Source organism: Vombatus ursinus, unplaced genomic scaffold (genome assembly GCF_900497805.2).
Source record: "Vombatus ursinus unplaced genomic scaffold, bare-nosed wombat genome assembly UNPS02014810.1, whole genome shotgun sequence".
NCBI classification, from domain to species: domain Eukaryota; kingdom Metazoa; phylum Chordata; class Mammalia; order Diprotodontia; family Vombatidae; genus Vombatus; species Vombatus ursinus.
Genome location: NW_020954588.1, coordinates 49,684,626 through 49,709,172, shown reverse-complemented (window position 1 = coordinate 49,709,172; position 24,547 = coordinate 49,684,626). Strand labels below are relative to the sequence as shown.

General features: G+C 45.0%; 1 protein-coding gene across 3 annotated transcripts in view; it reads right to left on the bottom strand.

Moving 5' to 3' along the window:
* SEPT2 (septin 2) overlaps positions 1–24,547 on the bottom strand; it is a 52,256-nt gene that overhangs the window by 5,394 nt on the left and 22,315 nt on the right. For 2 of the 3 annotated variants that reach the window (XM_027876106.1, XM_027876104.1), the window contains exons 8-13: positions 20,397–20,498; positions 19,832–19,977; positions 19,057–19,140; positions 17,878–17,935; positions 16,513–16,616; positions 12,743–14,776 (exon numbers count right to left, since the gene is read on the bottom strand). In XM_027876106.1, the coding sequence (XP_027731907.1) occupies positions 16,515–16,616; positions 17,878–17,935; positions 19,057–19,140; positions 19,832–19,977; positions 20,397–20,498 (492 nt within the window). In that variant the 3' untranslated portion in view covers positions 12,743–14,776; positions 16,513–16,514. Of the gene's footprint in view, positions 1–12,742; positions 14,777–16,512; positions 16,617–17,877; positions 17,936–19,056; positions 19,141–19,831; positions 19,978–20,396; positions 20,499–24,547 lie in introns of those variants that run through there. The other variant, XM_027876105.1, reaches the window with a different exon arrangement.

The window sequence follows — 24,547 nt, the reverse complement described above, 5'->3', positions numbered from 1 at the left end:
CATGTGAAAGGTTTGGTGAGAACAATTCCAGTTTTTTGAGTGATTAGATTGGAAGCCAGATTGCAAAGGGCTGAGAAATGAACAGAAGGAAAGCAGTGGACATGTTGAATGTAGACAGCTTTTTCTAGGGGTTTGACTGAGAAAGGGAGAAGAGCTATAGTATCATAGTTTGAGGGAATAGTAGGTTCTAATGAAGGTATTTTAAGGATAGGAGAGACTTGGGCACGTTTGAAAGCAGTAGGGAAGGATAGGGAGAGGTTGAAGAGAAGGAGATGAGATGATTACAGTTGATGATCTGTTGGAGAAGGTAGCAAGGGAATAGGATCAAGGTGGAAAGGGGAAAAGAATAAACATTTAGTAAGCACCTACTGTGTGCCAGGCACTGTGCTAAGTGCTTTACAATTATTATCTCATTTGATCCTCCCAACCACCCTGGGAGGTAGATCCAGTTATTATTTTCATTTTACAGTTGAGGAAACTGAAGCAGATAAAGGTTAAATGACTTGCCCAAGGTCACACAACTAGTAAGTGTTTGAGGCCTGATGTGAACTCAGGTTTTCCTGACTCCAGGGCCAGCACTGTGCTTGTGGGTAGCACAAGTGGACATAGAGGACCACCTCATTAGCAGGGACTGGGAAAAAGGAGAAAGTGGTAATGGACATGGGGGTTTTGAAATGAAGAAACGGAGAGAAGAGGGAGTTGATGGTGAATGGCCTAAATTTTCTCAGTACAGTGTCCTCAGCTGATAGAGTTGAGGTAGTGAGAGGTGTGGGAGGCTTGAGGCCAGAAGAGAAGGATTTGAATAGCTTCTGTGAGGACTGAGAATTAATCAGGGAGAAATAGATGGATGACCTTGTCAGAGGGCTGACTTCCTCTAGCTCTGTTCAGGAGCAAGTGAGTATGAATGGTGGAGGGGAGGGAAGTAACCCAGGGCTAAGGTGTGAAAAGGAACGAGTGGCTATAGGGTGAGGGGACAACATTGTACGGGAAATACTCTGTGTGTGTGTGTGGGGGCGGCAATGAGCAAGTAACTATCATAGAATTATCGAGCCCTGATTTGGTGCTGGAAGGGGCCTCTGAGGCCATCTAGCACAACTCCCAAATTTTACAGGTGAGGAAACTGAGGACCAGGGAGGCTAACCAAAGTCACATAGGCAACAATGTGAAGTCCAGTCCTCCTCACTCAGAAGAAACTGGCTTAGCCCAACCAAGCCCACTGTTACTTACAGGTGTCCCCAAAGGCAAAATTTGTAAAATGTTTTGCAAACCTTAAAGTAATATATAAATGCTAGTTTATTGTTCTTATTACAATTCTCATTATCCAAGAACCTGTGAATATCGGTGGTACTCCATTTGGTGGGCAGCTAGGTAGTGCAATGGATAGATGGAGTGCCTAGCCTGGAGATAGTTCAAATCCAGCCTCAGACACTAGCTGTGTGACCCTGGAGAAGTCATTTAATCCTGTTTGCCTCAGTTTCCTCATCTGTAAAATGAGCTGGAGAAGGAAATGGTGAACCACATTAATATCTCTGCCAAGAAAACTCCAGATGGGGTCATGAGGAGTGGGACATGACTGGAAAATGACTGAACACTAACAGCTCCACTGGCATCTCGGTAGACTGGTAGTTGTTGAAAGCTGCTATTGTAACTCGGCTTTAGCCTAAGGCTGAGTGGTGTTCCTGTTAACAGTAGAGCAAGTCACCTGGCTGAACAGGGAAACGGCCCCAGGCTTGGGAGGAGTACACTCCCCGGTGAGAAATCCTTCTTGCAGCCCACCCTTGACTCTTTAAACAAACAGAGAAGAGTGCAGACATGCCAAGGAGAAACCAAAGAAAACATTTCCAAAGGTTTGAGCCTTAGGACTGAGTCGGCAGCAAATTTGAGCTGTGCCCAAAACAATGTGACCAGGTACTTCAGACATTTCAAAACAAGGAACTGTGAATAGCAGAAGCCAACTACTCAGCATTGATCACTGTCAAAACATGGGCAAACCACCCTCTACTACTCACTGGAGAAAGACGCCAACATTTCCAAAGGCAATTGTTTGCACAAAAATATTTTATTGCCTGTTGGCCATCTTGAATGTCCTGTAAGTATCTCCAAATCAGAAACTGTTCAAAACAAAACTCATCAGCTTTTCCCAGGCCCTCTTCTCTCTCCTAAACTTCTTCATTTCTGTGAAGGGCAGCATCAGTTTGATATCTTAGGGCCATCTTTGATTCTTCACTCTCACCCCAAATCCACTCAGTCTGGCCCCACACCCAACCTCTGCTGAGCCTCATTCAGACCTGTCACCTAGACCAGGTGTTCTTAACCCTTTTCGTGTTACGGACCACACTGGCAGTCTGGTGAGGCCCACGGACTCCTTTACAGAAAAGTTTTTAAATAAATGAAGAAAACGCTGTTTTAGTTAGAGATTAGTGAAACTAAAGATGTTTTTCCCTCTTCAAATTTATGGACTCTGAAATCTACCCATAGAGAAGCCCCAACCTGGATGATTCCAAGGGCCTGCTAATTCTCCCCACTCCAATTCGTCCTCTACACAGCTCACAGGAGCCTGGTCACGTCATTCCCATCCCCGACTCAATGAACTCCAGTGAATGAATCCAGCTGATCCTCCAGCATCAAACAGAAACTCTTGTTGCAGGCATGAAAAGTCCTCTATGACCTGGTCCCTCACTACCTTTCTAGCCTTATTACACACGCCTTCCCTCCACATACCCTCTGGCTTCATCAAGATGACCTCCTTCCTGCTGTGCACGATGTATTAGCACCATCTATTCCCTCCTCAGAATCTCCAGCTTCCTTCAAGTGCCACTTCTGGCACGGGGCCTCTCCTGGCCCCCAGAGCTGCTCCTGTCCTTCCCCATCCCCCACTTTGTGCTTCTTTTTGAAGGGCCCAGAAGTAAAGTTTCAAGGATTTTTGGAAGTTCCTGGTGCCTTGCCAAACACTTAACGAGCCCTTGATTTTCGAGTATTACTCTAGTCAGATGGCTCAGGTCTAGAGTCTTGAGGACTCTGCTATGCAGAGGTAACATTTACAAGGCAGCATGGTAAGAACACTGGGATTGTCAAGTTGGGCCTCAGTTTCCTTATTTGTAAAACGAGGTGGCGGACGAGATAGCAGTCACAGCCTAAGGTTCTCTCCAGCATCATAACTCAGGCTGCTTTTCTGACTGACTTGTGCTGCTTCTGACACACCAAACAGCAACGAAACAACGATAAGTCAGCATGAACGACGGGAGACCACATTGCCGAGTAATAACGGCCCTTCCTCAGTAGAGAGCTGGTCAATTTCTTACCTAAAACTAAAATGCTTCCCAGTTCCTTTAGCTCAGACCTTTCAGTCTGTTGTGATTCACGAAGTCTAGTATGCTTGGTTATAAGAAATCACAAACCAGTCATCTGGTAGTCACCTTCACATACACACAGTCCTTGCATTTTAAGTAGTCCGAACTTAAAGCTTGTGAAACGATTACAGCAAATCCGGCCTTCTATGGGAAGTCCCTCCCCGCCAGCTCCCAGGGCCTCCCCTCCCCCAATTACTGGGGATTCACTTTGTAGACGTCCCAAATAGACGTAGGTACTCATTTTCTCCTCTGACATAATGTAAGCTCCTTGAGGATGGGAACTTTATTAGTCTGTGTATCCTTAGTGCCTAGCAGAGTTCTAAAGAAAAGGTTACTGATTAATTTTAAGAGGTGACTGGCACTGAGATTGTTAGCTATGAGGACCAAGCACTCTCTGGTAACCTTGAGTGATGGGGATGGGGGAAGGGATACCCACAGTGCCTGGGAGGAAGGAGTAAAGACGACAGACAGCATCACTGCCTGGGATTTAACACCCACTGGGGTTAAGGACTGATTATGTGGAAGGGGTGGGTGCTCTTTATTGTCAATAAGTGGTTAAAAAAAAAAAAGAGAAACCCTTTAAAACTACCCAGAAAATACTTGATTGGGACATTTTAAGAACTTTAGCTTCTTAAGAAGCAGCTAGGTGGCACAGTGGATAGAGTGCTGGGCTAGGACTCAGAAAGACCCAAGTTCAAATTTGGCTGGACTCTAGATATATGACCCCGGGCAAATCATTTGATCTGTTTGCCTCAGTTTCCTCAACTGTAAAATAGGGATGACAATAGCATCTACTTCTCAGGGTTGCCATGAGGATCAAATGAAATATTTGAAAAAAGTGCTTAGGAGTGGCCGGAACATCATAGACGCTATCTAAAGGCTAGCTACTGTTCTACTCAGCATTATTAGAATGCCGAACTTAGTGTCAATTAGAACCGGGTTTGAATCTTGTCAGTGATCCTTGAAAGTCATTTAACATCCGAGTGCCTCAGGTAACTCCCTAAGACTTATCTCCCAGGATTTGGGCACTGGCACCTCAATCAAACTGAGCAGTCCTGCCATGGTGCCAGGCCCAAAGAGCTATACAGATATGCACCATTATTGTTGTTACTATGGGAGTGACCTTCCAGGGTTGTTGTGAGAATCCAATGAGATAATAGTGGTAAAGTTCTAGTAATCTAGTAATCATGATATAAATGTGAGCTAATATCAGGACACAGCAGAACCACTTCCAGGCCCTGTTTATTGGCCTCCCAATCTACGACACCTGATGATGATGGGGATCTGTGGAAACACTGGATCATCTCCCCGTGTTTCAATGTAATCAGTTTATATTTGCTAAGTTCTTTATTATTGTGTATTCGGGTTTCGTTTTTATCATCCTCTTCACTCCTGTGTTTGAATTTCAGAGTTTCTCTTGTCAAAATGCTTTGGAGATACCCTGTTTTCCAGAGCTAAGGCCTAACAAGCAGGCTGTGCTCTGAGCTTGGCATACCAAGGATCCTTTGCGCTCAGGATGATAATGCCCTCCGGCAGTGTATTGCTTGGACCAGCACCAGGTGTTCACTGAGGTGATTTAGTTACTATTTCCCAGGGTCATCCATCACGTTCATAATCCCTGTTCCCTGCCACTGACAGGAACTGCATTCCTGTTCCTGTCACAGAACTCTGGTTCCATGCCCCACAGGGTGGGCAACACTTGAGACAATACTGCTCCCTCGGGGCCTGTAGTTTATGTCACGGTCTAGTCCAGGATGTATACAAGACCTGCCTTTATCTGGCACGTTAAGCCCTCCTTCTTGGGGTGGGGGGGCTTCCATGTGCATTTATCATTTTCCTCACTCTGAAATTAAACTTCTGTATGTGTCCTGTCTCCTGTCTCTAGCCTGTTCTGTTTGTTTGGCTCTGGCCACCCACAGGTTAGAGGCTAGTTCTGATCCAGCTCACACTCTGCAGCTCTGGACTTTTCATCAGGAACACCTGGAAGTCTATTGTTTCATTAAAGATCCATTTTCCCACCAGAGTGCTACATTCAGTTTTGCTGGGTAAATTATCCTTGCCTGCAGGCCCATATCTTTTGCCTTCTGGTACATTGTTATTTCAAGTTCTCCTCCCCCTTATTATGGTGGCTGTTAAATCATGTGGGATTCTTACTGTGGCTCCCTGGTACCCAAATTGCTTCTTTTTGGCAGCTTGCAGTACACTTATCCCTTCCACATCGAGACTTTCCCCACCAACGTTTTAATGTATCGTGGACTGGCATAAGAAATTAAATGGGAATTTGGGGAAAGTTGTGTGGAAGCCACAGACGAAACTCAACGGCCAGCGGATGACACAGAAAATCTGGAAACTCAGAACTGCATAAAATATGTGTATGGTATTGTATAATATAACCCAAATTTTACAATAAAATACTGTAAACACCCTATAAAAGAAAAACAAAAAATTTAGACTTCTCTGGTACGAAGGGAGGGCCAAAAAATTTTATGTAGATTTTCCAGATTGCGGAGGCAGGGGGTGCACCACCCCAACTGTATTTTTCTTTGACTTGGAAGCTCTAGATTTTGGCTATGATGTTTCATTTTGAGGTTTCTTTCAGGAAGTGGACTAGTGAATTCTTCCTTTTTCTGCTTTGTTCTTTGTTTCAAAGAAATATGGGGTATTCTCTTTAAGATTTCTTGAGATGATACCTAGGGTTGGTTTTTTTTTTCTTCTGGTTATGGCATTCAGATAGTCCAATGATTCTTACATTTTTTCTCTTGCATGTCTTCCTTTTTTTTCCTTCAGTTTTTGGATTTTACTTTAATATTTCTTTCTGCTTCATGAAGTCATTGGCTTCTATTTGGTCCATTCACATTTTCAGGGCATTTATTGCTTGAGCAAGGTTTTACGCCTCGTGCCAAGCTACTGATTCCCTTTCCAATTCTTTCTTCCACAGCTCTCATTTCTTTTCCATTTTTGGTCAAATTCTCTCATTCCATTTAGAAAAAAACATTTCTTTTAAACTTTTAAAAACTCTTTGCTTGGAGATGGTTTGGAAGCCATTATCTTCTTCCACGTCTGCGTCTGAGCATCTCTGTCGCCACTGCAGTTTATCAGGGTGGGGTTCTTGTTGTTTGCCCATGCTTCCAGCCTACTTCTGATTCTGGATTAGATGGGCTCTGTGACACTCCTGGAGGGAAGGTCTGGGATGGCTCTATTGCTTTCTTGGGGTACTGAGTGTTGCGCTACTCCAAGATCTCAGGGACAGGCTGGGGTCCTGCAAAATCTGATTGCTACCCCCTCTGGTCTGAGCTCTGCAAGTTTCTGATCTGGCTTTGGGTCTGTGAAAGAGCAGACTGCTGGCTGGACTGTCCATTTCAGTCAGCTGGAAACTGTTAGCTCAGAGGGACAGAAATGTCGGCTCCCCTTTAGCTGGGATTCCCACACCGGTTATTCCTCCAACGGCTGGGCTCGATGCTCAACACTAAGACCTCGCTTTGGGGCTGGGACTGAAGCCTCAGTACTGTTGCGGCTTCCCTGTGAACTTCCAACTTTCTCAGTACGCGACTCAAGGCTCCCTACGAGGAACATCCCTCCCCTGAGCAGATCCCTTTTGGTCTGCTCTGGATCTGTGATCTAGTTTGCACTTGTCCCCAGTGCAGTGATCCAGTATGGGTCTGGGATCTCCTCTTGCCCTCCCAGGGTGCTGGCATGCTCCCAGTAAGACCCATTTCCATTGTCCAAAGCCTTCTCTGTCTCTCTCCCTGTGCCAAGTTGGGCTGGACAAGACTCAATGCAACTTTTTCTGGATTTCCTCATCAGGATTTGGTCTGGTCCAAAGTTCAAGATCTACTGCTTTTTAGTTTATAGAGAGGAGACCACTGCACTGCCTTGCTTCCCACCAATATTAAGCTTTAGAAAGCACAAAAGGGAGTTAAAAGCAAATACATTTGAGCTTAAGAACATCTGGGTTTTTCAGGGACAAAACAAAAATACTAAATAGAGCAAACCAAAGGCCAGACCAGAGTATGCAGCCTTGAGGTAGAAACAGGAAAACTGACATGTTTTTCAAGTATTCATCACGTTAAACACTACAATCAGATTTTTCCAAGTGACTTATGACATAAAATATGGATTTTTGTTAAAAACAACCAACCCCTTCCTCCCCCCAAAAAGAAAAAGCTGCAGGTGTGCAGATGTGGAGAAAAGAACTAAATCTCTCACATACTCAAAACAAAGAGAAAGGTATCCTAAACCACAACAGGACTGAGAAGCTTCTAATGATCAATTTCTAGACTTAAGTACTTGCTTTAGAATTACTAGAGCTTATGAGCTTAACCTGAGATCAAACTTCAGCTACAGAACTATCACAGGCAGTCAACGGTATTAAGAAAACATACAGACCTGACAACTGAGAGACGATTGAAGTAAAAAGCAGCATTCCTCTGTACCTACTCATGTCCGACTCTGTTACCCCATCTGGGGCTTTCTTGGCACAGATCCTGGAGAGGTTTGCCATTTCCTTCTCCAGCTCATTTTACAGATGAGGAAACTGAGGCAAACAGGATGAAGTGACTTGCCCAGGGTCGCACAGCTAGGAAGTGTCAGAGGCCAGATTTGAACTCAGGAAGCTGAGATTTCCTGCCTCCAAGCCTGGTGTTCCTAGGTACCTTGTACCTATGACCTCCCTTTATTTGATTTGCTCTGACATCAACAGCAAAAGGAAAGAACCTGAATAATTCATCTACAGAAAGACCTGATATCACTTTCATACAAAGGAGCTACAAACCATGAAGGGCTCTCAATTTTGAACGAACACACTGAAGATGACAAATGTCACACTATAAGTAGTTATGAGAAGCCACTTTCCCCGACTCTTCACCTATCCATCTTCCCTTCACCAATACACTCGAAAATGTCTTCTACTCCGACATCTGTGTTCACCACGGCTCCTCGAAGCCTTCCCCGATCTTACTTCTGTAGCCATGACTGAGGTCCTCTGGAAAAATGGCCCTTGAGCTCCTCATGGCCAGATCCAACAGTCTCATCTCAGTGCTCATCCTCCTTGACTTCTCTCTGGTGATGGACACTGCTGAGGCTTCCCTTCCTTTCCATGACGCTGAATTCTTCAGCTACACTTCTTCTGGGCCCCCCTTCTAATCTCCTTCAGCTACTCAAGATAGTCATGTGTCACAGTGAAGTGCCCAGTGTGGCAGACATGGTTGTTGGTCCTGGCTCTTTCTGAGTCACTAACCGACCTCTGTTGTCTCATCCACTTCCCTCACGTGGTTTTAATGACTAGACTTCTGCACGATGTCTCTGGAATCTCTATTTCAAGTCCTGATTTCAATTCTGAAGCTTCCCCAGCACTCAAACTCAACTTGTCCAAACCTGTTTATTCTCCCCTCAACACTCACCTCTTGTTCTGGCTCCACGGGATTTGAGGATGCACTTCTGAAGCCCCAAGAATGATCTTGGATTCTCTTCCTTACATTCCACAGCCAGAGGGAAGGGGGGCACATCCTGCCAATGCCCTCTCTACCAAACTTCTGGCATTATTCCCACCTATGTGACCCCAGTAAAGCCTCGTCATTGTCTGCCCACATCATGCACCTGATAAATTGACTAAGAAGATTCATCTGTATAAAAATATCAACAGCATCAACAGGGAAAAGCGCACACATGTGCCCTGCAATTGTGGCCTACAGATGTACAAGAATTATTATGGCACCGTAATTGATGAATGGGACAGTTTCTGTAATACTAGAAATTAAGACTCCAGGAAGAATGTGTGACATGATGCAAAACACAGACACTACACAGAATGATGGCAAGTGTGCGAAGGAAGACAGCGCCAAAAGCCAGCTGGATTCAGGTCGTGGCAGCATGACATCACTCAAGTTCAGAAGCACACACTCTTCCTTTCCTTTAACAAGTGCTAAGTTACATGACTGTAAGGTGGCCCGGGTGACCAGAAGGAATCACTTTTTTGGGCCACTTTATTTAATTGCTGCAGAAACGAACTGAGTCTGCCTGTTTTGTGGAGCCAAAATGCATCAACACCAACACACACAAGCTCTGCACGAAGGCAAAGGCTGTACTTTCAAAACAATATCAGTCGTAATCCCAGATGGAGTTGAACATTTTTTTTAATTGTTTTCAACCTTCACTTTCACAAGATTTTGAGTTCCAGATTTTCTCCCCATCTCGTCCCTCCCCCCCCACACTAAGATAGCATGCATTCTGAACACCCCTTCACCTAATCTGCCCTCACTTTTATCTCCTCCCCCCTTGTCTTATCCCCTTCCCCTTCTATTTTCCTGTAGGGCAGGATAGATTTCTATACCCCATCTCCTGTATTTCTTATCTCTCAGTTGCATGTGAAAACAATTTTTAACACTTGTCTTTAAAACTTTGGGTTCCAAATTTTCTGCCTTCCTCCCTCCCCACCCACCCTCATTGAGAAGGCAACTAAAAACAGGTCATACGTGTGTAGTCATACAAAACACTTCCATAGGTACTCATGTTGTGAAAAACTAAGTATATTTTCCATAATCCTATCCCGCTCCCCCCTTTATTCTATTCTCTTTTAACCCTGTCCTTCCTCAAGTGTGTGCTTCTGATTATCCCCTCCCCCAATCTGCCCTCCCTTCTATCATCCCTCTGCCCTCTTATCCCCTTCCCCCCTATTTTCCTATAGGGTAAGACAGATTTCCATACTCAACTGAGTGTGTATGTTATTCCCTCCTTAAGCCAAATCCTATGAGAATAAGACCCACTCATTCTCTCTCACATTCCCCCACTTCCCCTCCACTGTAAAAGCCTTTTCTTGTCTGTTTTATGTGAGATAATTTACCCCATTCTACCTCTCCCTTTCTCCTTCTCCCAGTAAAATCCTCTCTCACCCCTTAATTTTATTTTCCAGATATCACCCTTTCATCTTCAACTCACCCTGTGGCTGCCATCCATCCATCCATACATACAATTTTTTCCCTCCAACTACCCCAATACTGACAAAGGTCTCATGAGTTACAAATATCTTTCCATGCAGGAACGTAAACAGTTCAAACTTATTAAGTCTCTTATGATTTCTCTTTCCTGTTTACCTCTTCATGTTTCTCTTGAGTCTTGTATTTGAAAGTTGAATTTTCTATTCAGCTCTGGTCTTTGCATCAAGAATGCTTAAAAGTCCTCTATTTCACTGAATGTCAATTTTTTCCCCTGAAGGATTATACTGTTTTGCTGGGTAGGTGATTCTTGGTTGTAATACTATCTCCTTTGACCTCCAGAATATCATATTCCAAGCCCTCCAGTCCCTTAATGTAGAAGCTGTTAAATCCCGTGTTATCCTGATTGTGTTCCCACAATACTTGAATTGTTTCTTTCTGGCTGCTTGTAATACTTTCTCCTTGACCTGGGAACTCTGGAATTTGGCTACAATATTCCTAGGAGTTTTCCTTTGGGGATCTCTTTCAGATCGGTGGATTCTTTCCATTTCCATTTTACCCTCTGGTTCTAGAATATCAGGGCAGTTTTCCTTGATTATTTCTTGAAAGATGTTGTCGAGGTTCTTTTTTTGATCATGGCTTTCAGATAGTCCAATAATTTTAAAACTATCTCTATTTTCCAGGTTAGTTGGTTTTTCCAATAAGGTATTTCACGTTGTCCTCTATTTTTTCATTCTTTTGGTTTTGTTTTACAATGTCTTGATTGCTCATAAAATCATTAGCTTCCAATTGCTCCATTCTAATTTTTAAGGAAGTATTTTCTTCAGTGAGTTTTTGGACTCCTTTTTCCATTTGGCCAACTCTGTTTTTTAAGGCCGCCTTGTCCTCACTGGCTTTTTGGACCTCTTTTGCCATTTGGGTTAGGCTATTTTTAAGGTGTTATTTTCTTCAGTATTTTTGGGTCTCCTTTAGCAAGCTGTAGACTTGTCTTTCGTGATTTTCTGGCAACACTCTTATTTCTCTTTCCCGTTTTTTCTCTACTTCTCTTACTTGCTTCTCAAAATCCTTTTTGAGCTCTTCCATGGCTTGGGACGAATTCATAATTTTCTTGGAGGGTTTGGATGTAGGAGCTTTGACTTTGTTTTCTTCTGGTTGTATGTTTTGATCTTCGTCAGAAAAGAAAGATTTTATGGTCTGACTTTTTTTGTGCAGTTTGCTCATGATCCCAGCCAATTACTTGAGTTATAAACTCTTTGTTAAGGTAGGGGTCTACTTCCAGTGTGGAGAATGTAATGTCCCAAGCTTTGGGGGTTTTCTGCAGCTGTTTTCAGAGATACTTCCAGGGACCAGTAAATTTTCAGTTCTTCCAAGGCGGTATGATCAAGGGCAAGGTGGTTACTCCTTTCCTGGACTGTACTCTGGTCTATGAGTGACCACAAGCACTCTTTTCTGTCTTGGAATTGTGAGGAGCATTTCCTCTCCACCACCACAAGCTCCACCATGCCAGCGTTCCTCCTCACCCCTGGACTGCCACCCAGAACTGAGACCCAGATCCAAGCAAGGGAATCCTGCCTCAGCACCAGCAAAGAGATCCCTGCAATCCCTCTCTAATCAGTGAGTAGATTCCCCCTCAGTCTGTGGGCCGAGCTCCAGAAGAAGCCACCACCCCGGGGTTGTGCCAGGCCTGGGGATGCGACCAAGTGTTTCTCTCACTGAGGTTATAGACTTCTCCTACTGACCTTCTAAGTTGTCTTGGGCGTTTGTGGGTTGAGAAGTCTGGAAACCGCTACACCTGCCTGTGATTCAGTCCTTTGAGGCCTGCTCCAGCTTTGCTGAGGCCTGGTCTTTGCTTGCTCACTCCATGCTGAACTGCATTCCTCTCCCTGCCCAGCACAATAGATCTTCCCAATTAATCATCCAGTTTGTCTTGGGCTGGAAATGTTTTACTCTGTCTTTTTGTGGGTTCTGCTGCTCTCGAATTTGTTTAGAGCCATTTTTTGCAGGTATTTGGAGGGGTCTGAGGGAGAGCTGAAGCAAGTCACTGTGTTCACTCTGCCATCTTGGCTCTGCCTCTGAACACACATTTCTAATAAAAGCCTGCATTTATATGAGTTTAAGGTTTGTAAACTGTATTACAAATAGGTTATCTCACAACAATCTGGACTTATTTATTTTTGTCTCTATATCCTCCATGCCTACCAGTTCTGATCCTCACAACAACCTTGGGAGGGGGGTGCTATTATGACCCCCATTTTACTAATGAGGAAACTGAGGCAAGCTCTAAACTCAAGTCTCCCTGACTCTGTGTCCAACACTATCCACTGTCCAGAAGCTGGATTATGAAACAAACCAAAAATAATATTCTGGTGTTACTGTGCAGGTATGTTATATAATTGTTTTGTTTTTTTTTTTAACCAAAAAGCCTTTATCTTCCTTATAAGAACCAGTAATTAGACTGACTCATGGAATAACTAAACCAGAATTATTTATTGATAAAATGCTCAAGGGATACAAAACAACCCTGGAAAACAAGGGTTCTCAACATTCACCTCCAGAGGCAGAGGCTGACTATATCTTAGTCAAAGGACACACTTAGATCTCATGGGATAACAAACCAAATTGCAGTCATGTAAAAAGAATTTAACAATATCTTTTTCAGTTCAGTATTTTAAGCGATAGCTCCCCCTGAGAAGTATTTTTACTTAAATGTACATAGGGCTTAGCTTACTTTTCTCACTTTGCATATATAAATTTTTGCTTTGTTCTAATATAGGTTACAAAGACTAGTGTAATTCAAATAACTGACCTTGAATATAAAACATGTTGAAATGTCATGGAAAAGTTGATAAAAAATGTATGTAATATAGTTAATTATACATTAAGTACTAAATAAAATACTTTTCTTAAATCTATTAATACATTGCATGTGACCACTTAAACTCTATCAACCGTACTAAAGATCACATAGCTAGAGTGAACACTGGCATGTTTTGAAGGATTATGCCATCATCAAAAGTTTGCAATCAATACTTCTTCACCTGTTCCTCAAGGCTTCCCGCCTTTGGCCCAACAGCAGCCTCTCACTGCTTTGTTACGGGCCTATCCCCACCATGGATCCTCCTTGGGTGGGCCTCTCTGGGACCAGCCTCCCCTTGCGAGCCTCACCTCAGACATCAAGAGGGAAGAGAAGGGACACCAAGGCTGGCACATACCAGAGAGAGCGAAGGTGTGGTCAGAGCTTGGCCTTTAGGAACTGGAGGGAAACTGAAATGACTTAGAGACCAAGCACTGTTTGTAAATCGAGGAAATGAAGGTGAAGAGCAATCAGACGACAAGTTACACAATGGCAATTCCCCCCCCCCCCCCCCCCCAGCTGCCAGAGAACAAGGCGGGACAAGCGGAAAACCAACGAGGGGCTTGTTCTCTTTACCAGAGCTCGAACGCGTGAGGATGAGGTCGGTGTCACAGCCAACATAGAACTTGCTTGCTTAGGTTGGTCTTCAAAATAGCTCTTTTATAAAGTAATGAGAAAACTGTACCCAAAGTAACTGGTGCCAGCATCTCTGAGATCTAGGAATACTTTCTGTCTTAAGAAAAAAGGAGTGTTCTTTCCCTACTGACCTACTAAAACAGAGCCCTATGGATTTTGCCCTTCTCTGACAATCTCCCCTCATTTATGACTGAAATGCTGCTTTCATTTTCTTTGTGACAGCATAAAGTCATCTTATTTCAAAAAGTACATACTTTTTGGATCTTATTATAAAACTGTGTTCATAAAATAATTTTTTTAAATGATAGGGTCACTCTTTCCCCTTGCCATTAGAACCTTAGAAACTACCCCTTCTAAAAGGTTCCATTTTAACATGAATTATTTAAAGGTACACGTTCTTCTTTGCTTTTCCAAACAGATGATTTGAGTAACCATATGAATGTGTAAATAAATGCACCCTGGTGGGCAGCACTAAACTGGGTTTCGGGTGTTCCACATAATAGCTTATGCCAAATAAGAACTCTGACTCCCTTGTCTTCTCCAGGGGCCATGGTGACAGGATCCATTAGGCCAGGCCTTGGTCTGGTGCTTTGACACCTGGATGGAAAGAAGAATTCACTCCTAGGTGTGACTCCACAGTGCTGTTCAACAATGCCCAGACTAGTCAGGCCAATGGGAGCCATACAAATCCAGAACAAATTCATGGCTTAGTTCTAGAAAACCAATTCCACCTAACAGTAATTATTAAGTAGGAAGGAACATGAAAACAGACATGTTATGGACAAAGTATAAAATATCAGTAAAATACATGTTACAAGGTACATATTACAAAAGGTACCACAACTGATCCTTAGGTAAAAATGGGGAATAACAATTCACAGACCACGGGTAAAAATGGTGAGTAACAATCTGCAGGCCAAAGGTATTGCAGAAGGTTGACTTCCTTTCAGTGATTTCATAAAAAAACATATCGGAATGTTTTTTTTTTTCATCTCTGTAAGTGAAATCTGTAAAAACAAATAAAGTCAGCTTAGGTTAACCTTAGAAAACACCAGCACAACACTCCTTTTTGAGTAAATAATTACTTAAGACAAGCACAGATTTGGTTCCTTACATGACAGTGAGTGACAAGAGAATATACAATAGTCTGTGAAGCACTTGCTTTCAAGGAAAGATCCACTTCATCTTTCCACTCCCCAACTTCCAATAGCTCCCCAGTCCCTACGGGATCACGTCTCACTTTCCTTTCCCCAGCCCTCCTACTACCTCCACTCCGATGCCAGCCACACAACCCAAGGGGGACACCCCCACTTTGACTCTCAGGCACAAAAGTACTTCTCATGTTCAGGGCAGCAGAAGGAGAGTGGGGTGGGGAGGAGACTTTTAATTCTGGCGTCTCTGCTGGGAGGGCTCCTTCACTTGGTATTGCCTGGCCTGTGTTCTCCTATATAGAGCTCTGATTTCTGTCTGGCTATGATTGGGATCAATGGCCTTCACTGCTATTTGCAATGTGTGTTCACTGTGGAACTGGCATTTGGTGGGAAAGGGGCCAAACCTTAGACAGAGAACTCAGGGTCCTCCTCCCCAATCTTAACGACAAAGCGATCATAAGTCAGATTAAGGGAGCACACAGACAGAAGTGTAGTCTGGCACCCCCTCTCTCTGAGGGGAGCAGACAGACCTCTGGTCCCAAGCCCCAGCTTCCTGTGTGGCAGAAGAAAAGTCTTCCTTGGAGAAGAGGCTGGAGATGTCACACAAAGACAGGCCTCACTAATCACAGTGGAGCTTTTCCTACATGTCACCAAAGAAGGCCAAACATCTCACTTAAAAATACAGAACAAACTCAAAAAACCTGTTTTTATACTGAAGACCATGTTATGTTACGGGTCAAGTCTGTGCACGGCTTCTGGAAGGCAGGGAACCTGAAGGCTTTTATGTACAAAGCACGACCTCATTGGATCCTCACAGCAATCTAGAGGTGGGTGCTGTTACTATCCCCATCTTACGTTTGAGAAAACTGAGGCAGGCAGAAGTGCTGTGATTTGCCCAGGGTCCCAGCCGGGTAGTGTCTTCCAGTGCTCTAGGCACTATGGTGCCCCCAGCTGCGTACCTAAGCCACTACCTAAATGCCCCAGAAGGACCTGTTGTGCTGCTATATATGCAGAGGATGTTGGAGCCACACTGGAATGCGGTAGCGTTACCAATGACCCACATGTTCCTCAGCAACACGACGATACCACGTGAGGCAAGCTTCCTCACCTCCAAAAATGGGCCTTCTGCTAGTGCTCCTTTGTGCGTGGAGGTGTTCTCTGCTTAGGCCACGCTTCCCTCTGGCCTGAACAGTCCACGTTTAACCTACACAAACCCTCGAGAATCATCCAGTGTTTTCTTGGGGCACTGACTGATGCTATTCTGGATGTATCTGATAACGAAACCAATGACTCTTTGCTTCTAATGATCAAATGTTAAAATCAGCAGCCAAACTTTACATGTCATACCGCGTCACCTAACATTAGCTGGACAATAAGTGATGGCCATTTTCATCTGAAATCCTCTACCTGTGACCTAATGAGGACTGTGGAGCAGGGGTAGACGGGGAGGTCGTCATCCTCAATCGCAATCCTTCATATTGATCAGAGTTGCAAAGGACAAATAACAAGTTTCAAAAAAGCAAGAGCAGTAACAAGACAGCACTAGCCAAGGGTCGTGTCACTGAATGCAGCGCCACGTTGAAGAAGCTTACTCTTAAGCCTGGTGCCCGTGCACAACGATATCCCCATCTCCTCCCTGCATCTGCATCTGCATCTGTGCCTGCATCCTGGCGATCATCTCCTGCATGCGACGAAGCTGCAAGAGAAGAATTCGGACCGGCTCTCAGGCACCCCCCATGCCCATGCCCATGCCTCTAAAAGGCGCGTCTCAGGAAACAGTTCTTTTAAAAGTCTGCCTGAAACAGGTAATGTATGCCCCGATCAAGAAGCCAACTTGAAAGGGCAGAGTGGGGAGCTTTCAGCAGTGATCTCACTGGTTTCCTCCAAGGGCCGGGACCTCAGGCTTATCCCAGGAGGCTCATCTGCCTGGGAGGGTAAACGACGCTGCTGTCTAAGCAGTGGCTCTGTTCATAAGCAAAGTGGAATCAATGTTTTCATACAATTTCAAACCTGAACAATTCAATAATAATTTTCCAAAGTGAGTATGTAACCCATGGCTCATACAGTTTTACAAGTTACAAAGAGGCCTCCTCTGTGCTTTGAGCACCTCGAGTTCTGGAAGGCACAAGTCCCATACCAGATGAAGATTCTGGAGACTCCAGAATCACAGAAAGCCCTATGAGCCACATGGCCACGGCTGGGCATGTGGATGTAATCACATCCTCGGTGAAGCAGGACCCAGCCTCCAAGAGAAGACCAAGCTCAGTGGACCCAAAAAACAGCACTGAGGAAGGCTGGGGGTGGGGGGAGCAGCCAGGACCCAGCACAGGCCAGGAACTCATTAGGAATGAAAATTCACAGACCAATGAGATTTCAATGGCTTAAGACCTAGTTAAGATCAAAGGCAGGAGCCTTGCACATGACCTCAGACACATACCAGCCTATTCTGAAACACTCTTTTAAGAAATTATAGTTGTGGGGGGTTTTCAGTTCTGCTTCCTGACCTGACACATATATTGAAGCGGTCCTAAAATAAGACTAATTACAATCCAAATAAAAACTGCCCTTTCAAATCTTACCCTCCCTAAGTCTAGACAGACAATGCAACACATAATTTAGAAATATCATTTCCTCTATGACTGTTTCCATTCATTTCATATAAAGCAAGGTACTGGGTGATCCTTTGGCACTGCAAAGCAATGTTGTTCTCTCATACAAATGTTTTCCTGTCTGTAATTTTGAAAGAAAAAATGATGTGGGAAATTTTACAGTTCACAATGTGGTACGTGCCGTCTATTCTAAGATAAAGTATATTTGGTAACAAAAAGCAAGATCCACACACAAAAACAATGTAGAGGAACACAAAATCCTATCAGAACCAACTGTGGGGGAAGATGAGGACAGCTGGGGACATGGACGAGGACAAGGACACAGACACAGGAACAACTCTGTCTTACTTCTGCTTCCTTTTCCAGCAGGATCTGGTCTCTATTCACTTCCTCATTTTCCACTTTCCTAACAACAGAAAACAGTCAATTATTATCTGCTAACATGCGGAGGCTCCTATCTGTACCACTGTCTATGAGCCCTGAAACATCTCCCTTGGGACGTCTGAGTCTATTTGTAAAACTTTGGATGCTTTTAGAAAAGTGTTTTCCCCCAGATTAAGAAAAGAACAAAAAGGGAAAGGAAATGAAGAAGCTGGAAAATGACAACGAAAACCGAAGCCTTTTATAAAGGACACATGGCAAGCACCACCTCATCTCCCCTGCCCTGATTCTCCTCGACGCCTTCTTTCCAGAGCCAAATGGGTGAATGTCCACCACCGCCCACACCAAGGACCTGAACTCTGCCCACGCTGACCCAATCACATTTCTCAGAGGGGCTGCCGGGCACCATTTTCCAAAACCACCCCACAGGAGTAGGTTCCTTTTAAAAAGCAGCAGGATCTGAAAATCGAAGTGATTTAAGCACAGTGAACAGATGAGCACTGGCACAAAGATTCTAAGCATAAATGTGAAGCAGACACGGTTAGGTATGTCAGGAACTTCTTTTCAGAGCAGAAGGGGGGTCTAAGAGTTGCCACCCCTCCCATGCAGTGGGTGATCTCCCTCCAGGAGCTGCAGCACAGCACAGCAGGTCTAATACCAGGTGCCTTTGTAATGAGGTATTGGTTTGATAAAAATGACTAACTTTACGTACATAATGCTGATCTGAAAAATCAGAGTTTAATCCACATTTCTGGGGATAGGATTCAAGGCTGGGAATTGCAAGGAATTATAGCAGATCTGTTACAAAATTGCTCTGACTTCAAGGAACAATTATTCTGGAGAATGCAGATGTAACGAGTACTCCCTTCCCAAGAGCTATTCTTTTCAAGGTACTACACTTTCCCTCCTTCTCTACTGTTGCTGACTTTCCTGTGGGCTGAAAAACAAGTGGGAGCCGCTTAATGGCTTCAAACCTTAAGGACCAACCATTCTGAGTGGGTTCTGGTCAACTAAGTCATGCAGTGGGGTGAGATGATGAAGAGGCAAAAGGACGTTGAGAAAGTACAGGATGTACAGAGGAGAGAGAAAGGGAGAGAGGAGGAGAGGGAGAGAGAGAGAAGACTAAGGTAACCATAGGATGACAACCTGCCACCTCTCTTCAGTCTTTCAGAGCGGAAGTTCTCATAGTGAAGGTCCTGGGTCACCTCCTGGAGATCCTGCATGTGTGTACTGGAAAAGAAAGGAGCTTGGTGTGAGGCTGGGGAGGAGGCCCATGGAGAAGACCAGCATGCTGCTATGCTACTGGGGAAGACAAGGAGAGAGAGCCCTGGGGCTCTGTGAACACCCCATTTCCCACGTGTGGTGCCCACTGCTTCTCTCTCGTCCCCCACACCCACACTGCCCAGGGGTGCAGCAAAGGCTCCCAAGAGAAGCCCCTACTCTGATGTGACCTTGCTGCACACTCCCCTTCCAAGCTCCCTGACCGTGGGAAAGGAATTCTGTATAAAAACACCTTCTATGAGAACAGTCAAAACAGGAGCAGACAACAGGGATCCCCAAGTTCAATGTGCACATTTTAGAGGGGCAGAAACTGAGGCTCTGAGATAGGGTATAGTCCTCTAGATAGAGAGGCTCCCGTACGTAGCAAGCCAGAGTTGGGAAGGCTGGGGATGGGACAGCGTCAGGAGATGGCCAATGGGGACCAAGGTTTGGGTCTCAATTGCCCCATCACAGAATAATCGTCACCCCAATTCCCACATACTTCTCCTGGGAAGAAATGGAGTAAGATATTTATGCAGTAATTCAATTACTATGCTGAAAAGACTTTTTACTCTTTAAACACCCATTATGACATGACTGATTTAGAGAGTGGTACAATGTCCTGCTAGCAAGCAGCAAAAGAACCTGTGGAATGGCTTACATCAGCATCGTTCTCAGTTTTAGGAAGTCATTATGTTCCGGATTCTCCACCTCCACAACTCCCCAAGGATAGAGACGACCTCTAACCTTTTTGCCTTTGGCTTCAATCAGCTGATTGGATCCAACTACTGAAAACGGAATACTAGCCTGTGAAGAAATTTTTAAAAATTACCTTAGAAAATACAAGGGGGAAAAAAAAACCTTCACCACAAACAAAACAAGGTTCACAACTGTTTATGAAAACTTTTCATTTCCAAGAATATGTCAGGATTTCTTTGACATTTCTATTTTCAGCAAGAAAAAATCTAGGTACACAAAATACTACTTAGACAAATTTCCACAGATCACATTCTGTTATAACAAATATCTATAAAACGAACTTTAAGGACAAAGACTCCTAAACCATCACTAAAAGCTCGGCCTTGTTTTCAAGTACAGTTGAAACACAAAATCCTACTACCACGAAATAATCGGGGCAATCCCTAACAGCTGCATATCCCAAGATGTTCAATTTGATCCAGACAAACAGCAGGGTCTATGTTTAAGCCTTCTTAGCTGATTCTTACCTTCAGAAGTCGAGTCTGTTCCTTAAAATCCTCATCCTCGTCGGACTCTGCGTCAGGTAAATGATAAATCTTGATGCCGTGCTCTTCGATTTCATCCAGAACCTGAAGAACGAGGAGAGTGTGGGCAGTCAGGGGAGGGGCACACAGAGCCTGAATTTGATCGGTGCAGAGAAACTCTCTTCCACCAATCAGTCAACAAACTTTCATCTGGCATGTTCTCTGAGTCCTTCACTGTGCCAAGTGACAGGAGAGGCAGGGATGTGGGCAGAGGGCAGGGCCAGAGCGTCATGGGTGTGAGCGAGATGTATGGGGAGATGGTCAAGGGAGGCAAGGAAGAAGGGCGGACTGGGAGGGCTTCAATGGCTAACAGGAGTTTCTCTCTGGCCTAGCAGCTCGAGATTACAGAGCAGTGGCTGCACGATGAGACATGCACTTCAGGAGATCATGCGGTAGCTGGGGGAGAATGCAGAGCAGGACTCTGACTGGAATGGACCATGCACGTCTCCACAGTGGTTGTTCCAAAGTAGCTCCTCAAGGGCTGGGGCCACCAGCCCCTGACTATCCCAAAAAACAGGGGACCTATCTGGGCTGAGCCTCCTCATCTCCGCCAACCACACCTCCAAAGAGCTCCACATCTCTGGTCCCTCCTAGGCCTGAGCAGGAGCGGAATGCCTTTCTTCCCAAAGCCAACCCCTCCTTTTACCCTTAATCGCCCCCTGCCCTGGCCTGCCCCAGGAGCTCACTGTATCCATCATATCTGTCCTCATCTTCAATATCTCCTTCCTCGTTGCCCCCAAACAACAACAGGTCCACCTACTGTAACTGTAAAAACCCTTCATCTGACCATTGCGCCGAATCTCTTTTCTCTTTCCCTGCCCAGCTCCCAGAAAGCCTTATTCCCAAGGACTGTGTTAACATTCTATCTTGTTCTGGTCCCTCCCTTCACTGAGGTCACAACCCCATGCTGTGGCGTCCCTCAAGGCTCTGTCCTGGGCCTCTTCTCTTCCCAGACTCTCTTTTGTCAACTTCCTCAGCTCTCATAGACTCAGTAATTAGAGCAGATGACTCTCAGCTCTAATTACTCAACCCCAATCGCTGTCCTGAGAGAACTCAGCACCACCACCATGGCGTCAACCTCTCCTCCCACATAATCGATTGCCAAGTCTCACACCTCTTGTATCTATGCCCTTCTCCACACTCACACAGGTGCCAGCCTGGTGCAGACCACTGGCGCGTCACGCTGGATCTACTGGAAGAGCTTCTGTTCGGCCGAGCAGCCTCATGCCTCTTCCCACGCGAACTGTCAGAGTGCTCTCTGCACAGTGCAGGCCTGACCACATCACAGCTTCTCCTCTGGGATCAAATGCAGAGAGCTCTGACATTTAAAGCTCTCTCAGAGCTGGTGATATTCACCCTCTTTCTCTTCTCTGTGCATGACGCCCTGTTTCCTAATTCCACCACTTTTCACTCTCTGGCTGCCTCGAATGTCTGCACAGCCTTTCCTGGAACACCCCCCCCCACCCCTCCTCATGCTGGTGCCTCCATCTGAGATGGCCCCCCATTCAGACACACCCACACCCTGGAATGTAATACTTTTTTGCATGGTGTCTCTCCTCCAAGAACATGAGCTTCTTGAGGGCAGGGATCATATTTTTATCTTTCTTTTTCTATCCAGGTCTTTGTTTAATACTTGGCACACAGTAAATACTTAATAAATGCTTGTCTAGCAACTGAAAATTAGAACAAAGAAAGAAGACTGAATCAAAGTGCAACTGTCTATCACATAGCTGGTTCTTCCTCCTTTTTAGTGTATAATAATTTCCCGTGTCACTTCTCAAACTGCCCTTACCCTTCCTTCAGCTCTTTTTGCATCTACAAAGACGTTCACCCCACACCAAGGCCCCCACTAATGCTTTCAGTCGCCAGATTGCTGGCTTTCAGCCCCCTCCTCCAACTTGATCTCTGCATGCTGCTGACCCACACAGCCAGCTGAGACCTCTCCTCCAGGATATACAAGCATCTTTCTTGGGTCTCCTCTGACCTGTCCATTTCTTCGCAGTCTCCTTGGCCCCTGAGCCTGGGGGTCCTCCAAGGCTCTATCCCAGGGCCTCCGTTCTGTTCTCTCTCCTCTTCTTTCTCTTAATAATCTCATCCAATGATCACCTTTAACGCCCAAATCTTGATAATCCATCTAATCTCTTCCCCAAATTCCATTTCCACACCACCACCTGCCTATGGGCCATCTTTCCCTCTATGTTCCATCAGCATCTTGACCTCAACACGTACAAAGAAGAACCCCTCTCCGTCTCCCCAGACCCATTGATTTTTCACACTTCCTTGGTCCTGTTGAGGGCCCTCGGGTCTTACTAGCCTTCTCACTCTTCCATCTCAGAGTGATTGCTGTCTTTCTTCTCCCTCATACCCCACATGGTCAGCTGCCAAGGCTTACAGATTCTCCTTCCACATCTCATGCTGTCGTCTTCTATTCCTTCATATGGCTACAGCCTTAGCTTAGACCTTCATGATTTCTCACCAGAACAATTTTAATAGTTTTCTGATATTTCCTGTTTCTAGTCCTATTCTCACACAGCTACTCCAAGAATTTCTCTAAGGCACAGGCACGACCATGCCTCCCCCTGCTCAAAAGCCTTCAGGAAGGCCTCTCTCTTGCCTACAGGATAAGTCAATCATTAACAAGCATTTATTAAGGTCCCAGTACAGTGCAAGCCACTTCCTGACCAGTTAAAAGAGGGAAGGCTGATTTCATGAACAGAAATAGGAAAGGAAGAAAAGGGGAGTTTTGTGGGATTGGAATCAAGAACCTGAAGAGTGGGTAGTCGACAAATGGTAGCAAAGAATGTGTGCTACTTCTCCAAGAAAAATGGTAATTAAAAAAAAAAAACTAAGAGCATTAGAACCAGTCAAGAGGAAGGAACCGGCCTTTTTGCCCCTTCCTCAGGCAGCCCTGGAAGGCAGTCCTCTCGTGCACCAGTCAGAATCCTCGTCCTCCTCTGAGGCTCTATGCAGGCGTCCACTCCTCCTTGCGGCGGGAATGGGGGGAGTGGTGTCCTCTTCCAATTACATGGTGAACTCCCGCAGAACAAGGCCTGCCCCAGTTATTCTGTTTGTATTCCCAGCCTAACAGAGTGTTCAGCACATGTTAAGTGCCCGACTCTACATGCCTGTTATAGTGGAAAGGGACAGAAGGTGGAACTTCATTTAAAAAATTTAATTAAAAAAAAAAATCATTTTCTGACCACTCTGTCTTGGTGACTTGGGTCTGATAGGTCTGCTTCTGCCCTTTCTCAACCCTTTCCAAATAATGGCCCTTCCAGCTATCTCTTGGCTTCTGTCCTCTCAGGAGACCAGCCCCAGTTCCTCCAGTGATTCTTCCTTTGCTGTGGGCTGAGCCTCCTCATCAAACATACCACATCACAGGCTGGTAGGGCTGCAAGTACACTGGCCAGTCTGACATTTTTATTGGGGAAGCTTCAGACCAGCCAGGGCTTACTGGTGATCTGTACTGAATTTACAGCTAACTCAACCTGTCATCTTGTATTTCCATAACTGATTTTTAACTTTAAGACAGGAAACTAATTATCCTCATTAAATTTTACTTTATTCTCAAAGAGGCAACACAATGTAATGGATACAGTCCTGGCCCTAAGAATCAGGAGGCCTGGGTTCAATCAATCTATAAACATAGATTAAAAGTCTGCTAGGTGCTGGGCACTGTGCTAAGGCATCCCAATCTAATGCCTGAGACAACATGCAAACAAGTTACTACAAACAAGTTCTATACAGGGTAAGTAGGAAGTAGTGAACCAAGGGAAGGCTTCCTGTAGAAGGCAGGATGTTAGCTGTGACTTAAAGGAGGCCAGAGAGGTCAGTGGTCAGAACAGAGGGAGTCTCTCGTCTGTGGGGCAGTCACGAGGCTGGGGGCACTGAATGGAAGCATATGTGGTACAGGAAGACTGGAAAGGGAAGGGGAGAGGGCTCAGTTATGGGGGCGTTCAATGCCAAGCAGAGCATTTGTATTCAATCTTGGAAGTAACAGGCAGCTAATGGATTTCACTGAGTAGACGTGTGTGGGTGTGTGCGCATGAGCAAGCTTGAGTGCACGCTCGAGCAAGCGAGTGTGACGGTCACAC